This window comes from Denticeps clupeoides, chromosome 7 (genome assembly GCF_900700375.1).
Source record: "Denticeps clupeoides chromosome 7, fDenClu1.1, whole genome shotgun sequence".
Taxonomy (NCBI): Eukaryota; Metazoa; Chordata; class Actinopteri; order Clupeiformes; family Denticipitidae; genus Denticeps; species Denticeps clupeoides.
Window position 1 is genome coordinate 16,450,884 of NC_041713.1, and position 25,023 is coordinate 16,475,906.

The window sequence follows — 25,023 nt, forward strand, 5'->3', positions numbered from 1 at the left end:
TGTTTTACATTACAGAACACAACTGAAGGCACAGGACTATGAAATATCTTCATGTTTGTTATTTCATAAATAATAGCAAAACGTTATTTGAGGCTCTCCAAATCAGGGAGCTTTTGCTGTGATGGCAGCATTTCACACTCTTGGGTTCTCTCAACTACCTTAAGTGAGACAACGGAGATGGTTTTTAGCAGTCCTGAAGGTTTATGCTGAACACTTCACTCCTGTCATTCACTCCTGTTAATGAGCATCTCATTAAGTGACTTTTGATGATGGCAATAGTGAACAAAGCAGTCATGAAGGTAAAAAGAGGCGACTGAAAAAAACCCCCAGATTCATTAAACATGCTCCGCTTTCTCCTGCTACAAAAAAGTATTACATGTGTTTCTTGCATTGGATTCTCCAAAATAGCCTCTAGCTTAGGCTCCATAACTGCCACAGAGTAGGCATGACCAAACTTGGAAAATGTACATTTTTGAACTGGCAATTTTAGTCTTGATGGGTGATCACTGATATTTAAGCTTTACTACTTCTTTCACCGCGAACCACCTTCAGTGATCTGGCCCTGAGGAACTGTCTGCTCAGCTCCGAGATGACTGTGAAGATCGGGGACTATGGCTTCTCCCACAGCAGGTACAAGGTAAGGCTTGAAGACCTACATGTTTTTTTGTCCTTATAGACCAGCCCTACACTGTCTAATGGGGTGTTTCTCTTTAGGATGACTACTTTGTGACTGCAGATCAAATCTGGGTGCCGCTGCGTTGGATTGCCCCAGAACTTATTGATGAGGTCCATGGCAACCTGTTAGTAGTGGACCAAACAAAAGCCAGCAATGTTTGGTAATGGAACAGACACCAACTTTTCTTACCTTACAGCCATAGCAGTCCAAAAAAACACTTCTATTTACATGTGACAATAGTATTTTCATCACTAATTATGAAATGAATTTAATTGTATATTTGTTGATATATTTCCCATGATATTTTGTGAAAGTAAATTTTGAAATAGTTAAATACCATTTTGTGGTGCTCAGGCTAAACATGAGTTGGTGTAGATAAGAAATATAACCCGCCAAAAAAAAAGTGTATATGGGGTGAATTTACTGAAGTAATAGAAAGGACATGGCTGTTTGTTTAAGGGATAAACAAATTAGTTTTCCTTGTCAGATTTTGGTTTTCCATGTATGGCAGAATTTAGCTCATCATAGCTCATTTGTTGCACTCAATCAGGCATTGTTCTATAAGTTTCACCATAACATCTACAATTCAACATTCACTTTTAAGATGGTCATTGTAACACAGACAATACTGGATGAGCTATTCTGTATCTAGTCCCCCGTTGACACTCATTTTAGAATTATATTAGAAAAGTTTTAGCTGCAGTGTTTGATTGAAGTTTTATGTCTCTGCAGGTCCCTTGGTGTGACAATCTGGGAGCTGTTTGAGCTGGGCAATCAGCCATACAGGCATTATTCTGACAGGCAGGTACTGACATATGCCGTGAAGGAGCAACAGCTAAAACTGCCCAAGCCACTGCTGAAGATTCCCCTGTCAGAACGCTGGTGAGTCCCTTAGTTGCTCTCGCTGGGACACCAAGCACGGCCACTCATTACTCACAACACTCCATGCAAACAAATTCAATTTTTGTTACCTTTGGCAAATCATAACTCTTCTAAATGCAAAAGAAATCAATGTCATTTTAACCACAGGTACACCACAAAATCATTAGGTCTCTTTCTTGGCAGGAGCAACAAATCAATTGCTCCTCTGCCTGGTATGGGTGATCATTAATGCCTCTCTTTTACAAAATCATTAATAATATATTCATCCTTTCCTAAGGGCATGCCATCGTTATTCCCCTCTCTGACACACTACCAATCATTCTCTGTTTAATTAAGCAGTGTGCTAAAGGCAGATATGGCATTGCCTCCCCTTCGGCCTGCCCGCTAAAGACTATTCTTTAGCATTCACTGGCATTATTCTAATCTTTTTGGAAGAAAACAGAGGAGTGTCTTGTTTTTTTAATACAAGTAATTTACTAGGACTGTCAACCAATTACAAATCTTATAACAAATTAATCACAATAGCTATAATGCACTCTTAAACCTATGACAGGGAGAAGTGTGGGAAAGTGGCCAAAATGTGTCACAAGTTACTGTGTGCATTCAAATATTTTCATCTGGTCATGCCTGATACCCACTGTGAAGTTGAAAAAAGACAAATACAGACACACTGCAAGCACATTGCTCCTGTGTTTGAGCCATTTGAAGTGTCTATTTGAAAATAATGCACATGCACATAGTATAGTATAGATAAATCCACCCTAAAACTCTCGCTGTCCATCTCCATCTTCATGTACTGACTATCTGAAACACATTAGTAAACATTAGTTTAGAATGATTTATTTTGTCACCTGAAATAATTATGAATTTGTCACTGTGATTAATGTGTTTAAATTGACAGCCCTATTATTTATTTTTACCACATGTAACCAGGTACGAGGTCATGCAGTTCTGCTGGTTGCAGCCAGAGCAGAGGCCTGTTGCTGAAGAGGTGCATTTGTTGCTGAGCTACCTGTGTGCTAAGGGGGCGAGTGAAGCTCAGGAAGACTTTGAGAAGCGCTGGAACTCCCTCAGGCCCAGCCTGGGCAGCAACAGCAGCAGCAGCTCCCATCATGCTCCAGCAGTGGAACTGGGCTCTTCTGCATCATCGTCCTTCCCATTGCTGGAGAACTTCACTGCTGACAGCTTCCACCCTGAAGCTGGGGACGACATCCTGACAGTCACAGAGACCAGCCATGGCCTCAACTTTGAGTACAAATGGGAGAAGGCAAGAGCCGAACAACCCTACTGTGCCTCATCGACTACAGGTACTCTGGGACAGAGCAACCCAGAGTATCAAGACATTTACTACCCTCTAGGTAATGTTGCAGGCAGCTGCTCCCCACCTGGAGTCTCCCCTTCCTACTATAAGTCAGACCATCCAGGCGTTGTTCCCGTGCTGAGTGCACACAGTCCATCAGTGAGCAGCGAGTACTACATTCGCATTGAAGAGCCGGTGGAGTGCAATATAGACCTGGAAGACAGGAATTTGGACTTTAGCCCTGGGATAGAGGCAAGTAACAGAAACTTTTCCATGGGAGGCAGGGAGTGCATGGCTGACGGTCAATCAAACATGTACTGGTCAGCGGCAGATGGCTGTAAAACTAGTGCCTATGACTCAGATACAAGCCCAGATATTTCTCTCAGCATGGAGTCTCTCCATAGACGTGTGTCAGGTGCTAGTGCTGGAGAACAGTCCATATCAATGCAGTACTTTACACCCAGAGAAGCTGAGAATTTGCACATTCTACAGTCACCACAAGATGAGGAGGATGGTCAATACACAAAAGATCACAAGGGGACCTGGAGGTCCCGCAGTCACACTGAAGAAAAAGGGAGTCGGGAAAGCCCTATGGTGGACCGTCATGCAGTCAGCAGCCCTGGTCTGGAATGCTGTGATCCATACTTAGAGGGAAGCCATGTTGATAATCACATTTCCAATGAAGGCTACTATGACCTTATGGGCCCTCTCCAAAAGTCTGTTCCCAGGTCTCATTACATCAGTATTAATTCCAGCACTGGAGATGGACTTCTAGTTACTCAAGGCAGCAGAGAGTCAGGGGACAACGATGATTTTTTCATCGAGACAGAAGCCTCCAACTGGTCCTCAAACCGTTCTGCCAATAACAACAGCAGTCTGGATGGAAGGCAGATAGGTGGTTCCCAAGATGTCTATCTTGACTTGCATTACACTACACCATCTCCCAGTGTAAAAAGCTTCATGTCAACCAAATTTGACTTCAAAGACAGTTCCATGGTTCATAACTCCAACTTGCTGTCTTACTTGGAAGCAACAGGAAATAGCAGTAGGACATCCAGGAGAAAATCTGCAGATTCTACTGCTGAGTGTGGCACATACATCCATTTGTGCCAAAATAGTGGCCAAGAGGACACATCATCTGTCATTTGTCACCCAAACATAAATAACTCCCAAGCTCATGAACAAGTCTCACATTCTGTGGAAAAAAATGCCCTAACCCTATCTGTGGAAGAAAACATGTCTCTTCTTGGAGAAAGCGTTAAATCCAAAGTGGTTCAGCCAGGAAACCTCCAACCCTCAGACGACTATACAGAGCCTGACAACAGCCATACTCCACAAATGAGTATATCTGAAAGAGAGAGGAGAAACCTTTGGGGGATCGATGGCCAAAATGCCAAGCTCACAGCAGCTAGTTCTGCCCTTCTTTGTAGCAAGAAGGTGTCTCATCCTGAAGTCTTGTCAGAGTGCATCTCAGTTTCAGATTGCAGTAGAGGAGCAGACAGTGGGGTGGAGGCGGGGGGCTCCAGCATCAGCCTGGTGGACGTTTACGATTGCAGTGATGATGAAATCACTGATGTGGCTTCTGGAGTCTTTGCAGATTCTCCCTTGGACTATGCAGGGGTTGGAGAGATTGGTTTGGTCCAACGGTCCATGACAAGGCAAGTGAGAACATCTGGCTCTGAGGACGCCATCAATCTGGCATCCAGTAGCAGTCCCTGTGAAAGTTTCAGTCCTGATTCCTTCCCTCCTATCCAGCCCAAGTCCCTGGACAGTGGCTATGATACTGAGAACAATGAGTCTCCTGAATTCATCTTTAAAGACCTAGAGGCGAAGCCCATGCTTTGTGGAAGCCTGGAATCAGATGATCCTGAGATGGTCCTGCAGCTTGATTTAGATGAGGGCATTGACAGGGTCCTCTTATCAACTTCAAGTGATGGAGACTTTCATAATGAGAGGAACAATTACAGAGACTCTGCTTATTTCTCGGACTATGACAATGAAAATGACAGGAGCCCCTGTGATACTGTTGGCAAGTTCTTCAGCACCCAAGAGGAGGACACCCAAGAGCTCAAGCACAAAAGTGAAAAAGAAGAATGTGTCCAGGAGATGGAGAAGCAGGGCAGATATAATTTTGCAGGCCTGAAGAACATCAGAGGCACAACATCAGTTGAACAGGCATCCACCCTAAGAGACATTGAGTCTGGTACATCTCCTACGTCAACCCCCCGCATCAACACGCTGTCCCCATTCCCCCCGCAGATGGGAGGCTGTTTGACAAAGGAATCTACACCAGATGACGGTCTCGGCCTGGAATCCGAACACTCAGCCGAGGAGGCCACATCAAATTGCTCTACCTCTACACCATCTGAGGGCTCCTCTTCATCACAGGAGCCCTCAGCTTCAGTGGAGGACCGAGCCACTGAAGACTACTCCCCAACTGAATCGCTGGGCTCCAACTCCACCACTGTGGACTTGGAGGTTTACAAAGAGAGAGAAGAGAGGGAGGATTGCACAGACGGCGAAGAGAACCCCGTTTTGCACGTAAAGATGAAAGAGGAGAGCCATCTGGAGGACAAGGATGGAGAGAATGAACAAAGTGAGGAACATCATGGCTTTGAGGCAGTATTAAATACAGTGATGGATGGTCCTCTGGAGGCAACTCTAGCCTCTCCTGATGCCGGTCTTGATGTGGTACCAATAGGGGATGGGGACGAGGCAGACGAAGAAGACTCTGATGACAGCGAGGAATCTGACGAAGAGCTCCGCAGCTACAACATTCACGAGCAGAGCGATGAAAGTGAAGAGGAGTTCACCACGGTGCCTGTGGTAGTGAGTGAGCGCGCCAGCGCTCGCCACCTGCGCAGCCTCCTCAAGATGCCGTCCTTGCTAACACAGTCGTTCTGCGATGAGCTGGAACGCAAGAAGAAGGCCGTCTCATTCTTCGATGACGTCACTGTCTTCCTCTTTGATCAGGTCGGTCCTCAATGCGCTTTTTATATGCACCTCGGTGTACATCTAGCATCAACCATCGCCATGTGTACTTCTTTATAGGAAAGTCCTACTGGTGAACTAGCAGATTACAGCTTTCCATCCAGCACAGAAGGTAATGGACACATCCTAGAGGAAGGACAAGCCCAGTCCAGTCAACCAGAGAGTCTGTGTGTCTCTGATAAGACAGAAACTAACATCTCAGAAGGTAAGCGTCTGTTTACCAGTGGGCATTAAGAACAGCATCTCTTCATTTCTACATGAGTTTCTGTCATGAATCTGTTTTATTATGTATATATGTGTGTATGGATGCTTGTATTTATCTTCTCCCTTCAGGTGCTGGGTTTGAGTGGGAAGATGACTTTTCGTTTCTGTCCATTCCTGAACCAGACCCTGATTCCACGGTACCACCACCTTGTCCACCCCCTAAGGCTGCAGAGGAAAAGTCGGCAGTGCAGTACTCCCGTTTCAGCGTGTCCCGTTTCTCAATTACAAATGTTTCTGACACTGACGTGGGTTCCATTGGAGGTCAGAACATTATCTACCCAGAAAAGATAATTTCCCCATGTGCATGTCCAGCATAGTGGTTAATTAGTCTGTAGGTGATTGTCTTACTTGAGATAGTTTTGCTATTTTATTGAGCAGTTGTTCTATTTTGCAACTTCCGTTCACGTTTCTACCATGTAAGAGCATTGTGCAACAGTAACAATAATCCATGCTAAACAACGTCACGTAAATCGCTTCAGCCCTAATCCATTTATTGCTTTCAGCATTAACAGAATCAGTGTCAACGCTAAATTGGCACAAAAATGAACTCTTCCTCCTTATCTTACAGGTGGCCCTGAGGAAAGCATCCGGAAGTGAAGAAAGATTCCAAGAGGCTGGCCACGGCTCGCCCTCAACTAGATTTTTAATTTTCTGAACATGGGGTCCCCTGAACCTGGCAGGCCACTTGAAGACAGTGCCTCACATCGTAGTGGAATGCCATTAGCCACCATTACCACCGTCTTCACGTCTTCAGTGAGAGACAGTGATAGCAGCGACGTAGTCTGATGTGGGACAGCAGTTAAAAAAGCAAAATGAATATATAAGATTAAAAAGTATTATCTATTTATTATAAATATGATATGTATGCAGAGTATAACTTATTTGCACAATTCAACATTCATTGGTAACAAACCATCTTTTTATGGAGTACATAATGTTTTCCGGTGGAGGAAATATGAATTTGGCTACATTGCTGCTCTTCCCATCACTCCCATCCTCGACTCGTTCATTAGTCAGATCTTCCAGAGGACCGTCATTGTTCTCTGTTTTGTTTTGCACTGCTTGAGCCAATGAACAGAATCCTAAGTTGCTGCTGTGGAGACCCAAAGATGACAATCCCCTGTCCTTTCAGATGAAGGAGCATGTGGGGGCAGTGTGAGTGGGGGGTGCTCTCTGTGGAGAAACACAGCGACCCGACAAAATCTCAAATTAACCAGAGACATACGTCTCACGAACACATTCAATCAAAATCACACCTAGATAATGTGTGCCGTGTGACATTCAATCCGGTACTGTTTAAGTCTTCTCATCCCCCCCCTTTCTGCTGCTACCTATCTTTGAGAAATGGTGAAGACTCTGGTACACAGTACCTGGTGGTTTCTATAAAAAATTCTATCAAGCCTTTTCACTCATTAAGCATTACCGTATATAAATATATATATATATATATATATGTCTTCTTATGGTCCAGAGATTTCAAATATATTTATAATTTTTTAACATACTGTTACATAATTCACTGAGTGAAACCCTCAGCATGTTACTTGTTTCTGTTCCACTTCCCCTTTGAAAGAGATAAAGAGACTTGTTATGAGCAGACTTGGCCGAGTTGGTTCCAAAGTAGCAGCCGTCCTTGGTCAGAAATGGTCGCAACATGTATATGACACCATACTGTGGAAGGAAATGTGTTGTTTCTGTGAGTCTCAGACCTCCTCGGTGAACAGTCCAGATCACTGGCACCGTCAGTATATATATATATATATAAAACGTCGGGAAAGGAGACACGTGGGAAACACAGCGAGTAGAGTCATGCACCTCATCTCCTCCACAGCGCTCACACTCCTGTTCATGTGTGGCTCCTACTGCAGTCACCTGGTGTTTCACAAAGAGCAAGTCATGGTGTGTCTTACATTGCAAAAAGTGTATGAATTGTTATTAGAAAAAAAAAAAAAAAAAACACAGAGTTACAAGGACCTGATTTTACTAAAGGGGCAGCAGACCTTCCCACTTCCCTTACGCTTCCTAAAACAGCCACTGTGCCAAGTCCAAAATTTAGCCAGGATCCCGCAGTTGTTCCTCTCTGTCTTTCGAGGATTTTATATTCTGCCAGATGCAGCATTGGCTACTATTTGTTTCATACCTGACAAATGAGGAAACATTTTATTTAGGACTAAATGTGCCAGACACTCTTGAGTTAATGGTTGCCAAAGAGCTCGACGTTGGCTCAGTCACTTTTTGGGGTGTGGGCGAGCTGGGTTTGTTCTTGCGCCTGTAGTAATCTCATGGTGGTGTCTCATCCTCCCAGTTGCTGTACTATTAAAAAAAAAAAAGAAATGAAAAATAATAATAATAAACCAGACCAGAATCTGTAATTGTGCTTTATTCTTTTTTTTTTTTTTTTAATTAACAAAAACCTTACTCACACATTTTGATCACTTACTTCTGATGCAGACACATTTTCCATTCTTAGCAATCACAATTAAATTCACACACGCATTTTGTGTTCAATTTCATGAAAAGTACATCTTCATTTTAGGTATTGGGGAGAAGAAAAAGAAAAAGTTGTAACAGATGGATAAAATGGATCTGAACTTGCAACAGTCGAGTGGTTGAAAGTGAAAAATGCACGTTCCTGTATTAGTCCATCTCTCAACATGCACAATATACACAAACAGTATCTATGGGTCTAACGGTTACACATTTCTGGTGAGAGGTAATAAAGTATCATATAAGACTGTCTAAATAATTAAAAGAAAGAAATTGGCTGTTACTTGTACTCTAATTTGGCTCTATAGCCTTGCGGTTCATAAACAGTATTATTTGAGCAAAATATTTACAAGGTCCTCAAATGTAGATGAAGATAAATGAAAGAATAAGCCTTAGAAAGGAAATAGAAAAGACATACGAGACATTCTAAAACAAAAAACACAAAAAACTTTTTTTTATAAATACACATCCCCTTATCTTCTTCCTTAAGGAACTCTGAAGAGACCATCGCAGAAGGCACAGTTTCCATGAACACTTTTACATAAGCACTGAGCCACTGTGAAACAATCCTGGTATTGCAGTGGAGTCACTACAGCCTACGAAGAAAAGAGAGCTGGAGCAAATACTGCTGTACTGTAAGCATCGGGAAAAAAGGGTGAATGTGTTTGTTTAATTACAAAAAATGTAGATGTACATAAAATGAAAATGATCCTCGGCATTTCTGTACATTCAGCAGAGCGCTATGATTGTTACTTTGATACCTAAAGTGAATTCTACAGCAGTCTCTTGAATAAAAGAAAGCATAGATAATTATTTTGGTGAATGAAACAAAAAAAAAAAAAAATTACAAAGTGATTAGGTCCACATTCAACTCCAATTTATATATTAAAAAGGAAAAAAAAAACTGCAGTATTCATCGTCCACATCTTGAATGTTTTTAAACCTTGCCATGAGGGGCCAACTCTCCACTACAGGGTCACTTCGGCTACATACAGGCAGATTCAACAGGCTCTGGGCGTCATAAAGTGTCACCCCAAGCGTGCCACGGAGAGGGCAGGGCGCGGCGCCGGCCTGGTTTTTAATAGAAGAGTGAAGCGGATCGGTCGTCGGTGTAGGTGGGCCTGAGGTAGACCTCCAGACAGCGGTCACTGCAATCAGAGATGAGGGGAGGGGGGTTTGGGAACACATTACATTAGGTTCCATTTCCATTACCACACATGCAGGAGGGACCCCTTTGGCTGTTTTTTTTTTTTTTTTTTCTAGCTGTGGAGGGGATAGGACAGAGCACATCTAGCTACATCTAAAATTCTAAATTTGAGAAATAAGATTTTTTTTATTCTCCTTTTTTTGACTGCTTAGAAGGCAAACAATGTTTCATTTAACATATAATTATGAACTATGGGCTTTTCTATGGACGGCGTCTGAGGCAGCATGCAGATGGTGAAAGAAACCCCTGTTTACTGTGATGTGCATGCAGGTGAGGTTTTTTAGGGTTACCTCCAGGACTAAGTGCCTCCCATGAACAGATCCCCTGCAACCAGGGCTCCCTGATTGGTTCTCATTGTTCAAATGTTAAGAAAAAAAAATTAACACTCAGGATAATGGCACCAAATCATAGGGACCAGTGGCTGCATAAAAGAGAAAGAGTCCACCACCCTCCCCAAGTTAAGCAATGGGAGTCTAGACAGAGAGCAGAAAGAGAGCGTGTGATTGGCGGACAGTGAGGATGGAGGCTGGTGACTTACGGAGGTCCTGCCCACTCAGAACCGGGAAAATTCTGGACCCAAACTGGAAGGTAAAGAGAGTCCTTGGGTTTGTACCTGAGAGCTTATATGTATGGCTACACACTGGCAGGAAGGCATTCACTGCCGCAGCTGGTTAGTATTGTGAAATGACATTAGTTCACTCATATTTTAGTGACATGACAATAAAGTCTCTGGCAGCAAAAAACATGAGTGAAGACAAAACACTCATGTCTGTAAATGAGCAATATTCAGAGTTCAAAATATAGTGTGAAATGAAGATTCTGCCCGGAGCAGTGACATTTCCTCTTAAGCCTGAAAGAACTAATTAGGCTAAATATTTCTAATCTTAAAAGAAAGGGAAGCACATTGGGAATAGAGTTGGCCAAGTCGGAAGAAATAGAGAATATCTAGAACAGGGGTGGGGAATTTTATCAGCGAAGGACCAATGGGCCTGAAGGTTTTTTTTTTTTGTTCAACTACCAAAAATGTTAATTAAGGCCTCAGCCGACTGAGTTTAAATGCCTTAATTAATGGATAACTGAGGCATTATCCATAAAGAAAAAAAACCTACACACACACTGGCCCTTAACCATGGATAAAATAATCCACCCTTGTTCAAGATGGAAAAAAAAAGAAAAAGAGTCCCTCCACACAGACCTACAAATCTATATCTATCTCTCTCTATATATACATAAATGCATACATACACAAAAATAAAATGCATTCATATAAAATATATTTCATTCATTAATGAACAGACAAAACATATAAAAAGAAAAAAAACCAAAAAACTCAGAAAACGAGGCAGGAATGCAAGCAACGAGCCATATGAAAGCTCTCTCACACACACACACACACACACACACACACACACACAAACTGAAAACACACCACACACTGTACACACAATCCAGGGGACATGTGGGGAATGTGGGCCATCCGGTGGGGGTGGTGGGGGTGTAGATTTCCTGCTAGCGAGGGCAGATGGAAAAGGCAGAAAACATTGGGCCATTATATTATATTATATTATATTATATTATATTTCACTATAACAGCTCTAAGGTCTTTCAGGCCTTTCACCAGTTTATCTCCCCCCAATCAATTTTCTGTTGCTTGGGTCAGATAACAATATTTAGCCAGCGCTTAACTGTTTGTTGCAATAAATCAACATCGCCCACTACCATTTGTGAATGGAATCTTATCTTACTGAACGTAGACCAGATAAATGTCAGCTGAAATCGATGTGTGTCTGACAGGCCGACAGGCGGCAACAAGGCCGATGCTTGCAGGAAATTGATGCATCCCTAATTAACAACAATCTTCAGTGTTAAATTTAAAATAAGATGGTTTTTTCTCTTTCGAAATAAATATTCAGACAAGTAAGGAACAAAACCCTCTAATTTGAACAAACTGTTTATTAATATATAGATATATATATAATATATATATAACCTTTTTGTAAAAATTCACCATACATTCAAAAGACAATTTTCATAATGATTCTGATCATGTTCCATTGCATGCATATCTTGGATGTTTTTAATTCTTTTAAAAACATTTTCAACGCAATGACTCAAAAGTACACGGTCACGGTTGGTAACGTTACACCAGCAAAGCTCCAGAGGATTTGTCATCCATCACTCGAATAAACCAAGAGGCCTGGGCTTATCTACATCAGCGGACCCCCGGAGATGGAATTACGGAGCCTGGGTTGAGTAAACGAAAAATTATGGGTGTGCAGAGTGACCCCCGAGGCAGAGGAGACCTCAGGGCTGGGCTGTCGAGGTGGTACCGGCCTTTTCTTTCATGCATGTATGGTAACCTGGTGCTGACATCAAATGTTTTTACCTAAATTTTGTGTGTTCTTTGAAACATCACAAAATGTTACCGGAAATTTGACTGGCCAATTACGTAAGGAAATCTGGCAAAGCATGACACACCCTCTGGGCATAATAAAATAAAAGAATAAAATTTCCATGTACGACGTGAAGCAACACAAAGCAAAACGGCCTGCAAGAAACAGTGAGAGAGGCGTCCGCACAGCTGAACTACAAAAACAGATTTTGGAGAGAGAGAACATTCCTTGGTCAGCAACTGGATTGTGGCATCGTGATCTGTCCACACAGGCTCTTAAATTTACAGGAAAAAAAAAAAAAAACGACATTTTAGCACGACATCCTTTAAAGACAACTGCTGCAGGTTTACCAGCATGGCTCTTTTTTTTTGGCACTTTCACGTTTGGGGAAACAAACAAACAAGAAAAAAAAAAAAAGAAGTCTATTTTTGTCAAAAAGACAAAAAGAAATGCTTCAGAAACTTTGTACATGCATGAAAGACAAGCAGAGGTCAGCAGTCTCTGAAGAGAAGACATCCACTGCAACGACGTCACGAGAGAAGAGCCGGAGTCCGAAAAGCTGCAAGCCGAGCAGACGGGCTGCGATCGGATTCTACAGGTGGGCTGCGATCAGGTCGTCCCCCTCAGTGTTACCCCCCGACCCACCACACACCACTGCCAGAATAGTCCAGACGGGGGGAGGAAGAGGGGACAGAAAGGAGGGATGAGACCGGCCTCTTCTCCTGAAGAAGGAGGGCTTGCGTGGAGGCGGGGGGGTTAGGGAGGTAAAGGGGGGGGGCGTGGACTAAAGAGAAGCAGGGGGACGGGCGTGACACCCTTGTGCTATCCGGAGCTGTCTGTGTCTGATAGTCTGTCTGTTCTCACACGGTCGAAATCAATTTGCCATCGGAACTGTGGAATAAAGAGAGAAGGAAGCTTGCCAGGTCGGACACAAATCAGAGAAAGAGGAAGAGAGAGAATGATAGAAAGGGGCATGGTGAAAGACAAGACAGCCACAAGAGGGCAGGAGAGATTTTCGCGAGGAGAGTTGGATGGAGAACAAGAGAGGAAGGCAGACCTCCACCAATCCCTCTCAACGTTCTCCAGCATCCAGAACATACACTTCCACCCGATTTCCACTTCCGCCTAAACACTCCTCGGCTCATGTTATCGTGGATAAGTGACGATTGGCCTCTTTTAATCAAGAGGTTTGAATCTTAACAGCTAAAAGGCTCCTAAAGGCTTCAAAAAGGAAACAAACATGGAGGAGAATTTCAAAAGACCAAATTGGAACAAGGATGAACACCCATTTGGTTTCAAGACACCGTAACCTGATTTCACGGATTAGCCAGTAAGCCAATGAAATGGCGAGCATGGAAGGTCATTTAAGTTTAAAGACTTTGTCATTGAACACTCATACATAGTACAACGAAATTGAGGTTGTACTCGATTTGAAAATTGAACCCATCGGAAATACCACATTTTCGTATACAAACACCAAAAGCTGTGGTAATTTAGCATTAAGACATTAGTGCATTTGCATAGAGGGATATGTAGTGAATGTGGAGTGGTGTAAAGGACAAGTAGGTCAATTTTATAATCAACGATGATGGCACACAGTGGTTCAAGGCAAACAAATTCACTCAAGGTCACAGGTTTTTGCCCCAATCAGAAATGTATTCAAGGTATTGTACCATGTTTTCCTTCCTCTTTTTACCCATGTAGGGGCACTGTTAGCAGCAAAGACGTAGCTGAACGGCATTTGATTTCATTGTACGACTGCACTGTGATCTACAATGGGGCAGAAATGAAGACACAAAACTACCGACAATAGACCCCCAGTCATACAAGGATGTCCAGATGACAAAAAAAAATGGACGTTACTCTCCATAGTGACATATATAAATGTACCCCCAGGTTTTCTCACTCACTCACTCACTCACATAAAGACATAAGGAGACAGACAGGCATGACAGACATGTGCAGATTAAACCTCTCCACCCAATGCCCCCAGGGTGATTTTGGGCAATTTGAGGACAGACTAATAGAGGGTAAAGGGAAAACTAGTGGTGCTAATTTTCCCTTAAATCACCTCTTATTACTGAAATAGCATCAGTAGAGCTGGAAGCACAAGCCGGCAGGAGCTGAGGAGGAGTGAAGGGGACGAGAGTTTTGCCTATCAGGGCCACTAATTTCAGTAGCACCTTACACATCTAAAGATTACGAGAAACTAACTTACCTTGTGACAAAGCGATTGTCATAGTCATCAATTGGGGGCTGAAATGTAAAAAAAAAAAATTAATGACTCCAGTTGAACATTTTGCAAAAGCACATTTACAGCATTACTTGACATAAATGGGAGGAAATCCAGGCGCATTTCCTACCAACAGAGGGCGCTCACACTACACACTGAAACCACAGTTTCTGCCAAATTACTCATCAATTAGGTAAACTTCTCCACCCCCTCTTGTCTGAGCTCCCATCACCCAGACTGAGGTCGACGGGAGCTTTTCAACTTCGGCCAATTAGGCCGACATCCAGCGTGGCATTCGGAGAGTCACATTCTTGTTGTGAATTTTTATGTCATGACTAACAAAACCGCCATTTCATTCCGACCCAATGCTGAACAAAACCCACATGGGCGCAGCCCAGACATGTTTCCTGCTTAGCAAAAAAACGTGTGACAGGACCTGAATTATTTAGAGTCAGGCCTCACCATACCTGGCTCAGCAGATCCACCACCCTGCACGACTTTTTACTGTTTTTACCGTTCACAAACAGCTCCTTCAGCTTACAAAAACTCTAAGAATATATGACTTATATGATTATGTGATCAAAATAAATAGTAAACCATATTTATATGACTTCTGTGTGAAAAAAACATAAATAAACTATCCACATAATTATGTATAAGTATTGGCTTGTTCCCATGAATTAGAATTACAAATACTATATTAGCATTTCTCTCTCCCCATTTTTCTCACAGAACACACGCACATATGTATAGTAATTGAATCCTAACATTAAATATGATTAAATAAATATTACTTATGAAAAAAAAAAAAAAAAACAATAAAAAAAATCCAGTGCAGGATAAAACAATGAAAAAAATCCCTATAATTGTGGGAATTATTTATTATGCCCCATTCCTCATTTAAATGAACATGCACAACTGAGCACATGCATTTACGTGATGGCATACCAAAGTAATCTAAGAAAATTAGATGAATTATAAAGGGATATCTGTACACTACACTATTTGTGCCTCAACTATTTATTTTTCTTTGATATTCATATTGGAAAACATTATATGAGAGTGAGAATAAGAGAGACACTGAACCCCCACCTGTGTGAAGCCGGCCATGCTGTATGGACGCGAGCGGCTCTGTGCCAGCAGACGGGCAGTCAAGCCATAATCAGGGGTGGGCAGTGAGAGGTCGTCCCTCTCCAGCAGGTTCCCTGTACTGCTGCTCTTCCCATGGTGCAAACTGATGCGCGCGCACACACACACACGCACACACACACACACACACACACACACACAAAGGAGAAAATCATAGAGGTGCACGTATGTTTAAAACATACACTGGCACACAGGAGTAAAGACTATCCACTGGTCTGTTGATGTGAATCAAACAGTCAGGCAAATTCAACCTTGGTTTTGTTACAGGTTACTATATATATATAATTGCATTGTTATTATTGATTAATGTGCAAAAGAAATACTATTGTAAACCAATTTTTGGTTTAAAGAGGAGGCATTTTCAAACTAAAACGATTTTAAGCAGTCTATAACAGGTAAACATCACAGCCATTTTAAAACAAAAGAAAGAACAGTCATACATTTAATTGTATGTAAAATAGCTTTAAGAGAGCACTAGTAAAATATATATAATAATAACAATAATAGTGATAAATTGATCTTCAATATGACATCTAAATGAAATTAATACATTGTTTTCTGGTCTGGACAGAAGTTAATATTTTATATTATTTCATATACACAAATAACTGGGGCTGCACATGAGCTTGTTTTTGGTGCTACTTGTACTTTGGCTCACATATTTTGTCCCAATTCTTCAGAACATTATTTTAGTTAGTTAGTTGATTGTTTACCAAGAATTGACCTGTCAGATTTTTTCACGTTATATTCAATAAACATATATGTTCATAATAGTTCATACATGAGTTTGTGCCATAAAAGGTTTCAGTGGTACATGACTCTGTGGATATTATAATGGAATTTATTTCCTACAGAAAATATCAAACCTTTTGACTGCATAGCTAATGTAATCTTTGTAATATTTCTTCATTCATGTTGACAGTCGACCCTTAGGTGCAGAAATCATGTTATTTAAAATGACTTACCATAAAAAAGAATAAGTGTTCTGTAAAACTAAAATTAAAAAACCTCCCAAAATCAGACATAAACCATTCTACCACACCCATTTTTCCATTTTTAATTGAAATTCAAGCAGATTAAAATCTCTTGCAGTTCACAAATTACAAGAATTGAACAAAATTGGCTTTTGCAAAGAACAAAAATGGGTTAACATCTTAAAGCTGTAACAATGGAGTTCAATTAAGTTGATGCTACCAATTTCTCCTGGAGTGCCAACTGTTCTTTTCTTATAGCCCCATCATTCTAAACAAAATCTAGTGGAACCTACCCTTGTGAGCATTATTTGAACAGTATTACACTGCAAAAGGCAATGTGTTGCTATAAAAATATAAAAAAAGTCAGTTCATGGAAGAGAGACAGACCATCATAACACTCAAAAACGTAGGAGAATCCGTGTAGTACGGCAAGGTGTCAGGTAATATAGTCTCCTTCACCATAAGAAACTGAGGGAAACTGACAGGAAAAGGTCCATCAGCCCCAAAGCCACAACATAAGTAGAGTTTCTGAGTCACAGCTTCGCAGTGGTCATAGTAAGCGGAGTCTCAGTTTGAACTCTACAGCAAGAAAGCCACTGCAAAGACATCAGAAAAAAGCAAATAACACCGACAATGGGCTACTGAAGACAGGAAGGTGTTATGGACAGATTCATCAAAATTTGATTCAATTTCGGATGCTGCCGAGCAGGTGAAAGGATGGTTCCTCTGTGGGACATCAACTGTCAAAAATATGGAAGAGGAAGCATGATGGTCTGGGGCTGTTTTGCCGGTTCCCGGATCGGTGAGTTGGACAGGGTGAGAGGCACCCTGAACCAGTACCCTCTGGTGAGCGCCTAGATGGTCAGGGGGTCATCCTACAACAAGATAATGACCCAAAACATAAGTCCAAGCTATGCTAGAACTACCGAATGAAAAAGATTTACTTAAAAAAAAAAAAAAAAAAACATAAGCTTGAAAACATGGAGAGAACAGCAGAGTCTCCGGACTTAAAACTCATCGGGCTGGTTCGGAATGATCTGAACAGAAGAGTGAAAGCAAAGCGACTGGCAAACGCCACACATTTATGGGATCTTCTGTAACCGAGTCAACAGTTTAGAAAAGATTTTGGTTTATGGTTGGGTTTCATGATTTCAACCGTTAATTTGATTATAAATACATTTCAGAGTACAATGCAACTTTAAACTGCTTGAATTCCAAAAATGGGTGTTTTCTAAAAATGTTTCACCGTTAGGGTATATATACACACACACACACACACACACACAAATATTGTGCAGCAGAACAATAACCATTTCTACACATACTTGACTCTCAGCTTGTCACTGTCACTCTCTGGCAGCACACGTGTGTAGGAAAATGGGAACCATCCACGCCTGTGGGTAAAAGTGGTGGGGAGGAAAAAAAAGGTGAATGTAAATTTACATTTCAGCAGAAGGAATTTGTTCAGAAATGTCACTTTCATTTAAAAAATAAAATAAATAAATAAATTACATTTTGTTCTTCTCGTTCTCGCCATAGTGCCAGCCATCACGCGCCTCAGGCACCAGCAAGGTGATTATGTCCCCCTCGGTGAAGCTAAGCAGGGTGCTGTTGTCCCCGGCGGCGTGGGAGAAGATGGCCTGCACACGGCTGCGCCCGTTCCGCTCCAACCCTGCAGCCATGGAGCTGGACCTGGGCAGGGTGCGTGTCTCTCCTGCGGAAGATTAACATCATCATCATCACCAGAAGCACCTCCCTCCTCAATCCTGCCCATAAACACGGACGCACAGACCTCAGCACTGAAGCTCCTTAATAATACTAATAAAAATAATAATAATAATTTTCCCCCCATTATTTCAGATGGGAATGTATTGTGATTAAGTACTATTATAAATTAATTATATAATATATTTCTGACATGCCTCGGCTGCACAATAGAATTCACAACTGAACTAATCTAGTAAAGAACTTACTAGTATAACTTTTGCGTGATTCCAGTAGAAAGGATACTTTAAGTGAAGCAATTGTCATTGTGAGACACAGCACACGGTGACAAAACGAAATGTGTCCTCTGCTTTTAACCATCGCCCTTGGTGTCACTCCCTGACAGTCACTTGCAGCTCACGTCACAAAGTTGAACAGGTTTGATTGGGTTCTAGGCTATCGAGAGAAGGTCCCTTGGGGGTAGTCGGGGGTGACCATCAGGAGTGGAACTCCTCGGGAATAATGCAATAAATATTCTTGATCTCCGGCTCCCACGATTACATAAAAATTTGTATTCGTGGCTCGTCCGGAGGACGGTGGTTCGGGGCTCTTACCCACGGTTGTCTTGTTCTTCGCGGGCGCGGGCCTGCGGACGGGCAGGGTGTTGGAGTAGACGTCGCTGACCTGCCTCTGGGGCTGCGTCTGAGGCTGGGGCTGAGGCTGAGGTGATGGGGGGCGGACCACACTCCCCTCCGACCAGTAGTCATCGGCGGGCACCCCGGACGTTCCATTCACCATTGACATGCCATCAGGACCCATGAGCCTCTGCAGGGCCACGCCACAAGGAAGTAGTCACACATACAGAATAACACACACACACACACACACACAAGCAGGAAAGGGCAGCACGACTTCCAAACAGGACTTAGACGAGTTGAAACCAAGTTTCAGCACTAAGATGCTTGTCTGCATCTTGCCACACAAAAAAAAACACACCACGTGTTGCAACGTGCACCTGGACTCATCGCTCCACGTGCACCAAACCACCATCCCTGACGAGCAGCGGCACTCACCCCCTGGTGTCCCAGGCCACTGCCCATGAGGGAGGCCAGTTCTGGGGGCATGGGCAGTGGCTGGGCTCCTGGGATGGGGTCTGAGATTACCAGGTTGCCCTTGGAGGAGTGCAGGGGGCTGGAGAGCAGTGTGCCCGTGCCGGCCATCATCTGCTGGACCAGGAGCATGGCGCGCTCAGGCAGCTTGTTGGGGTCGGAGCACGCCTGCTGCCAAACCGGGATCTTCTGCGTGAGCAGGTCCTTCCCCTGGAGAGAAGAATGCACAGGAGCGTCAAAATGGGCGTTTTAAAGCGCAAAGCCGTGGGCGAACACAATTCTGCTGTTTTGGTGCAGCTACCCTTTCAGCGAACTGTTGCCTTGGCGACGTGTTGTATGCAAGCTCTGTCCTCTGGTCCCTCATTGGCTCAAAGGAAAGTTCCATTTTTTTGGTGTGTTTCTCTCCTCTATGCAGAGAAGCTTCCTTTCAACAATCTGTTTATTTTCCTATGATCTCGTAATATTACCGTCTGACCATTTCAATCCTGTGTGAATGCTGGGAGGAATGTTCTAGTAAGATCTGGTCTCTACTCGCTGCTAACCCTCCTCTCCAGACCTCCCGCACAGTCGATGGGGTGTGGGGGCGTGAGGGTGCAGAGGTCTGCGTCTGAAAACACCACACACCCCCTCTACCAGGTGACTCAAACTGTGTGTGTGTGTGTGTGTGTGAGCGCGCATGTGTGTAAGCTTACGGAAACATCTCCACACACAAAACACACTCATGCCAGGAAGAGAGCTCTTCAGCGCGCCCTGAGCAAACCCTGCCCACACACACCCACATGCCGATTAGCTGCTGGACGGGATGTTCTTGGAAAAGAATGGGACGGCTTCTCTGACTCCCTCCGTTTCATCTGGACTATCAGCATCAGAGCAGACCATGCAGACATCTTACTGAACAGGTGTAACCCCCCCCATGCACACACACACACACACACACACACACACACACACACACACTCGGTACATAATACGCCAGTCTTCTCCCACTGACACAAATGCATTCAGATGGTTTCCAACTTATTGAGAGGGGAAATCATGGGACAATGATGGCAGTACAATTAGATTTTACACTGGCAATTCCTTAAAATGTGCATGAGGGATGACATTCTAATAAATGTGGACATATCTGGCAAGTCCTTCATTTAATATTTTATTTAGTAGGAATCTATTACAGGAGCAGCACCATACTGACAGGTTAGGGAGCTTAAAACCTGAAATGCATGGAAGTCATGAATATTAGATTTATTTTAGATGGTACTGTGTTTGACACCTACAAACCTATTCTTAAATTGAAAAAAGTTACAACATCTACCAGTTCTGACGCATGGCAGTGCTAAACATTCTCTAACCTCAAACAAAAGAAAAGCCAATGAAATTGCAATATATTGGAAGCAATATTCCATATTGGAATGAGATTCCAACTACTACGGTGTAGCTGTAAATTCATTTTGTTAATTTGGTGTAATGCCAGGCAAAAGGTGGATGGTTATTCATGTACTCTGTGCTTTTGTCAAAGGTGAATTAAATAGAATTATAATAGCTTATAATACTTCCTATTAGACCATGTGCCAGTCAGTGTGACAAATAAGAACAGTGTAAATAATTATGATGCAGAGTTATGTCTCATTATGAAAAGGCACATAAAACTCTCAATATGGGATGCCTTTTGAAATCCATGGAAAATCCTTGTGACCAGCCACTTTGATTCATTGCAGGCCAAAAACCCCAAACCTGTGGTGAAGGGTGAGGGCCTCGGCGCTCACCTTGCCGTGGTACGCACAGTTGTTCTTGGCCACCGCACACTGCCGGTCCACCAGGAAGCAGTAGCGCCGCCGCTCCTCCGACAGCGCCGTCTTGTAGCCCTCAGCGATGAAGCTCTCCAGCTCACCCTGTTTACTGCTGATGGTCTCCACGAACTGGGGAGGGAAAAAAATGAACAAGAAAAAAAAATTATTGCTCAATTAAATGAACGTAACAAAACAGAACAAAACCAACAACTATTGGCACACAGAGCACATCTAACAATTCAAATAAATTAAAAATGTGAGGATGGAGTGAAAAACGGCGTGAACGCCATGAAAGCCTGTGTTTATTGTGCTATCAGTGCGGCTCAGATGAGATTCCCCCTCGCTCTCGCAAAATGTCAGCGGCATTATGAAGCTCATTACCGTAACACATCCAGGTGTTTTGGTGCTTTAATGCAATTTACCCAGAATGCACGTGGGGCTCCCCGACGTTGCTGCGTGTGTGTGTGTGTGTGTGTGTGTGTGTGTGTGTGTTATTATCGATTTCAATCACCTCGAGGTACCGGAGGCGGCACGTCGCCCAGGGAGAAGGAGCCATGTCTTAATGAGACGGAAATTAATAAATAAATAATCCGGCCGTCGCCACGGCAGCAGTCAGCAGTACCTAACAACTCCGGAGAGGTCGGAATAAATCCCGCAACAATGCGCAAAACAGGCGACAACCTTGGGCTCCGGCGTGACAGCATTAGTAGTCATCTAATGAGGATTTTTCCTGGTCAGATGAAGACAGGAAGTGGAGGGGAGACCTGGCCTCTGGTCTACCTCCACCTATTCCAAACAGAACTGGGTTTTCCATCCCGGGTACGGTGGTGATGCCGAACACTGCGGTTTAGGTAGATGCTTCTGGCTCCTCAGTCTGATGAAATGGAGCGAAACGGCCGCTCTGTAGCAGCAATTAAAAGCACTCGCATTTCGCCTGTTTGAAAGACAGGTTTAGAAACGTCTCCTCGGTGTGGCAACTGCAGACATGTGCTTAGATATGAGTGGAATGTCTCATCAAATCCATTTAAGCGAACTGGCTACAGAGGACTGAGTAAATAAGAGAAGAAAAAAATAACAAGAATGAAGTAGCAATTACATTCTGACAAATGTATAAGAGATTATTATTGAGCATGGACATGACCTAACCCCCCAGACATTTCTTCACCCCTGCACAACAGTACAATTCACAAATTTGACGCAAAACATTTCAAGCACAAATTCTCAAAGAAAAATATTTGCACATTGGACTCATTCCTCTTTCGTAATTAAGAAAGGAGACACGGCTTGTGGACATTCTTCTTTCCTTTTGTGTAATTAAGTCATATTACTTGAATTTTGTCATTTTCTTTAAAAATATTTTTCTGCGATTCTAATCAGGCAGTGCATCATGTGACCCAGGATGGAGAGATTTGATTTTTATTTTCAGCACAAACTATTTAAACATGATTCATGAAGAACTGTGGCTTGATTATGGTTGATGACTTTTCTTTGCATTTAAAAAACTGGGCTCTGCCTCAAATTGACTAAGAAGATCAGCACTGAGTTCTAAATTAATACAACTATGCTTTAATATTAAGAACATATGTTAGTCATTTCACTATGGGACAGGACAACCGGTGGGACCTCCCAAAGTGTTACTGAGCATTTTGTGTACGTGCAAAAAAAGCACATCTAACATTACTGATACTATTTTAATACAAATTTTAAATATTTGAAAGCAAACCTTAAAATCTGAAAAACACTGTAGAGATCAGTATATGTTGCTATTGGATTAATAAACTTTGGAGCACTGCTCATTTCCACCACCGGTTGTCACTGTCCACAAAACTACAGGGATTCATCCTGGAGAAGGTGAAGCTGCCTTGAACAGAGGAGGTAGTGCACAATTAAAAGAGCCGGAGCTCGAGGGGGGATAAAAAAAAAACCAAAAATCACACAAAGACGCAGTGTAACTGGATGTGATGGCGCCTGTGGCACCAGAGCTCAACTCCGCTGATCCCAGCAAAGCCTAAGCTGCTTTAAACATCTTAGCTGTAGCTGTTATTTCCCCATCTTTTCCAGAGCTGAGCAACACTGTATCAGGGATTACTACTGGGGTGAAGGGTGCGGGGGTAAAATACTTGGTTTAGGAATGAATGAAAAAGCAGACATTGTCAATATGGAGACATTACTGACAGACTACTTCCACCCTCCTTTCTTTAAAAGAAAAGAGAATGTTACGGGTAGTTGTACATCATGACTCATGAATCACAATGCAGCACTCCGTGTGTATGTGCATGACAGAGGCAGACGCAGGAAAAGACAATGATAGAATGGCATGCGCATTAGTACACTAGAGGTCCGAAGCTCTGCGCCCGCAGCCGCTTTCTCTTTCCAGAAAAAACAACAACAAGCCACACATAGCAATAAACTGAGTCATGTAGCATGGAGCACTGCGGAGAAATGACGAGAGAAGCCAGCAGACACCATCTCGTGCTTGAGACGTTGCCCTCTAATGCACTTCTGCAACTCCAGATACCAAGGCTTGGGCCACAATCAGACAGATGAAGGTCTGAATTGGACACACAGCCTCTGACAGACAGACTCGCATAAAGGAGGGAGGACAGAGAGAGCTCCACATCATGGTCTGTACACCCTCTGTGACTGTGAATGAGCCCTGATCATTATTACGTTTTGAACATCAGAACATTTGCACCTAAAATTTTAAAAATCACCTTACAGCACTGCTTCTGCAGACACTGCAGGTTCAGTCCAAAGCAGAATAAAGTTTAAAGTTAAAGTGAAGTGATTGTCACATGCGATACACTGCAGCACAGCACACAGTGCACACAGTGAAACTTGTCCTCTGCATTTAACCCATCACCCTGAGCGAGCAGTAGGCAGCCATGACAGGTTCCCGGGGAGCAGTGCGTGGTGCTTTGCACAGTGGCCCCTCAATGGCACCTTGGCAGACCGGGATTCGATCCGGCAACCTTCTGATTACGGGGGCGCTTCCTTAACCGCTAGGCCACCACTGCCCCTGACCAGAGAATACCTCTGACAAGTGTAGCAGGGTGTATTATCCATGCTATAGACCATGCTATTCCAACACCAAGAAGGTGTGTAGGTGGTCAGCAATGCTATTTAGTAGGGATGTTGAAATTCACCTCGTAAGCGATGCATCGCGATGCAGATGTAGACGATGTTGCATCGATGTAGCGCAGAACCTAATCGATTCGATCATAATGACGTTGCTTGGTGAATTTGTGGTGGCGGAACTAAGTAGTGTTGCTGGTAGTAACTGTGGCTACAGCGCCGCTCCAGGTAGAAGTTTGGCCTCCTCAACACCAACACCCTCTGAGCGCCATTACATGTCTTTGCTGCACTTCATATCCGCGTTTGACTGCAGTTTCACTGGCATTCGCCTTATGCTGTTTAACGTCAGGATTTCGGCAGAAATTGAGAACGTTGCACGCGGTGTTTAGTTGACACCATCCGGATGCGCATATGACCGAACGTTGGTACGTCTAGTAGATTCAGTCCGCGCTCACCTGACTCCTCGAACACCAGAACAATGTCTGGTTCAGATGCTAATAATTGTAACTGAATCCAAACGTGAGACCAGTGAAGGTGCAGAGAGAAGGAAATGCAGAATTTTACCTACGCAGAGGTTGCCAAAATGACCTTTGTAAATATTTAATGTATAAAATCACAATAATCCTGTACCTTCATGACTGGTTTCACTGGTTTTTAGTGCGGTCTTATTCGTATTCTGCTATTTTTGCACTTCACGTCTTGCACTGCCTGTGTCCCGTGTTTGCACTTTATCTAGCCGGCTTGTCACACACGTGCACTTTATGTCAGTATGTAACGCTGTATAATTGTTAC

At 43.0% G+C, this 25,023-nt stretch overlaps 2 protein-coding genes across 11 annotated transcripts in view; one reads left to right on the forward strand and one right to left on the reverse strand.

The window, feature by feature from the left end:
* Positions 1-8,443, forward strand: part of aatka (apoptosis-associated tyrosine kinase a) — a 32,298-nt gene extending 23,855 nt beyond the window's left edge. For 3 of the 4 annotated variants that reach the window (XM_028987487.1, XM_028987488.1, XM_028987490.1), the window contains 7 exons: positions 553-637; positions 715-836; positions 1,409-1,558; positions 2,492-5,831; positions 5,910-6,054; positions 6,183-6,374; positions 6,682-8,443. In XM_028987487.1, coding sequence (XP_028843320.1) covers positions 553-637; positions 715-836; positions 1,409-1,558; positions 2,492-5,831; positions 5,910-6,054; positions 6,183-6,374; positions 6,682-6,710 — 4,063 coding nt within the window. In that variant the 3' untranslated portion in view covers positions 6,711-8,443. The remainder of the gene's footprint in view (positions 1-552; positions 638-714; positions 837-1,408; positions 1,559-2,491; positions 5,832-5,909; positions 6,055-6,182; positions 6,375-6,681) is intronic. The other variant, XM_028987489.1, reaches the window with a different exon arrangement.
* A 35-nt stretch (positions 8,444-8,478) lies between these two features.
* baiap2a (BAR/IMD domain containing adaptor protein 2a) overlaps positions 8,479-25,023 on the reverse strand; it is a 56,213-nt gene continuing 39,668 nt past the window's right edge. For 2 of the 7 annotated variants that reach the window (XM_028987491.1, XM_028987494.1), the window contains exons 7-14: positions 21,133-21,285; positions 19,334-19,579; positions 18,875-19,085; positions 18,069-18,270; positions 17,882-17,950; positions 15,526-15,667; positions 14,419-14,456; positions 8,479-9,748 (exon numbers count right to left, since the gene is read on the reverse strand). In XM_028987491.1, coding sequence (XP_028843324.1) covers positions 9,679-9,748; positions 14,419-14,456; positions 15,526-15,667; positions 17,882-17,950; positions 18,069-18,270; positions 18,875-19,085; positions 19,334-19,579; positions 21,133-21,285 — 1,131 coding nt within the window. In that variant the 3' untranslated portion in view covers positions 8,479-9,678. Of the gene's footprint in view, positions 9,749-9,814; positions 13,092-14,418; positions 14,457-15,525; positions 15,668-15,798; positions 17,432-17,881; positions 17,951-18,068; positions 18,271-18,874; positions 19,086-19,333; positions 19,580-21,132; positions 21,286-25,023 lie in introns of those variants that run through there. The other 5 variants (XR_003750373.1, XM_028987493.1, XM_028987495.1 and 2 more) reach the window with 5 other exon arrangements.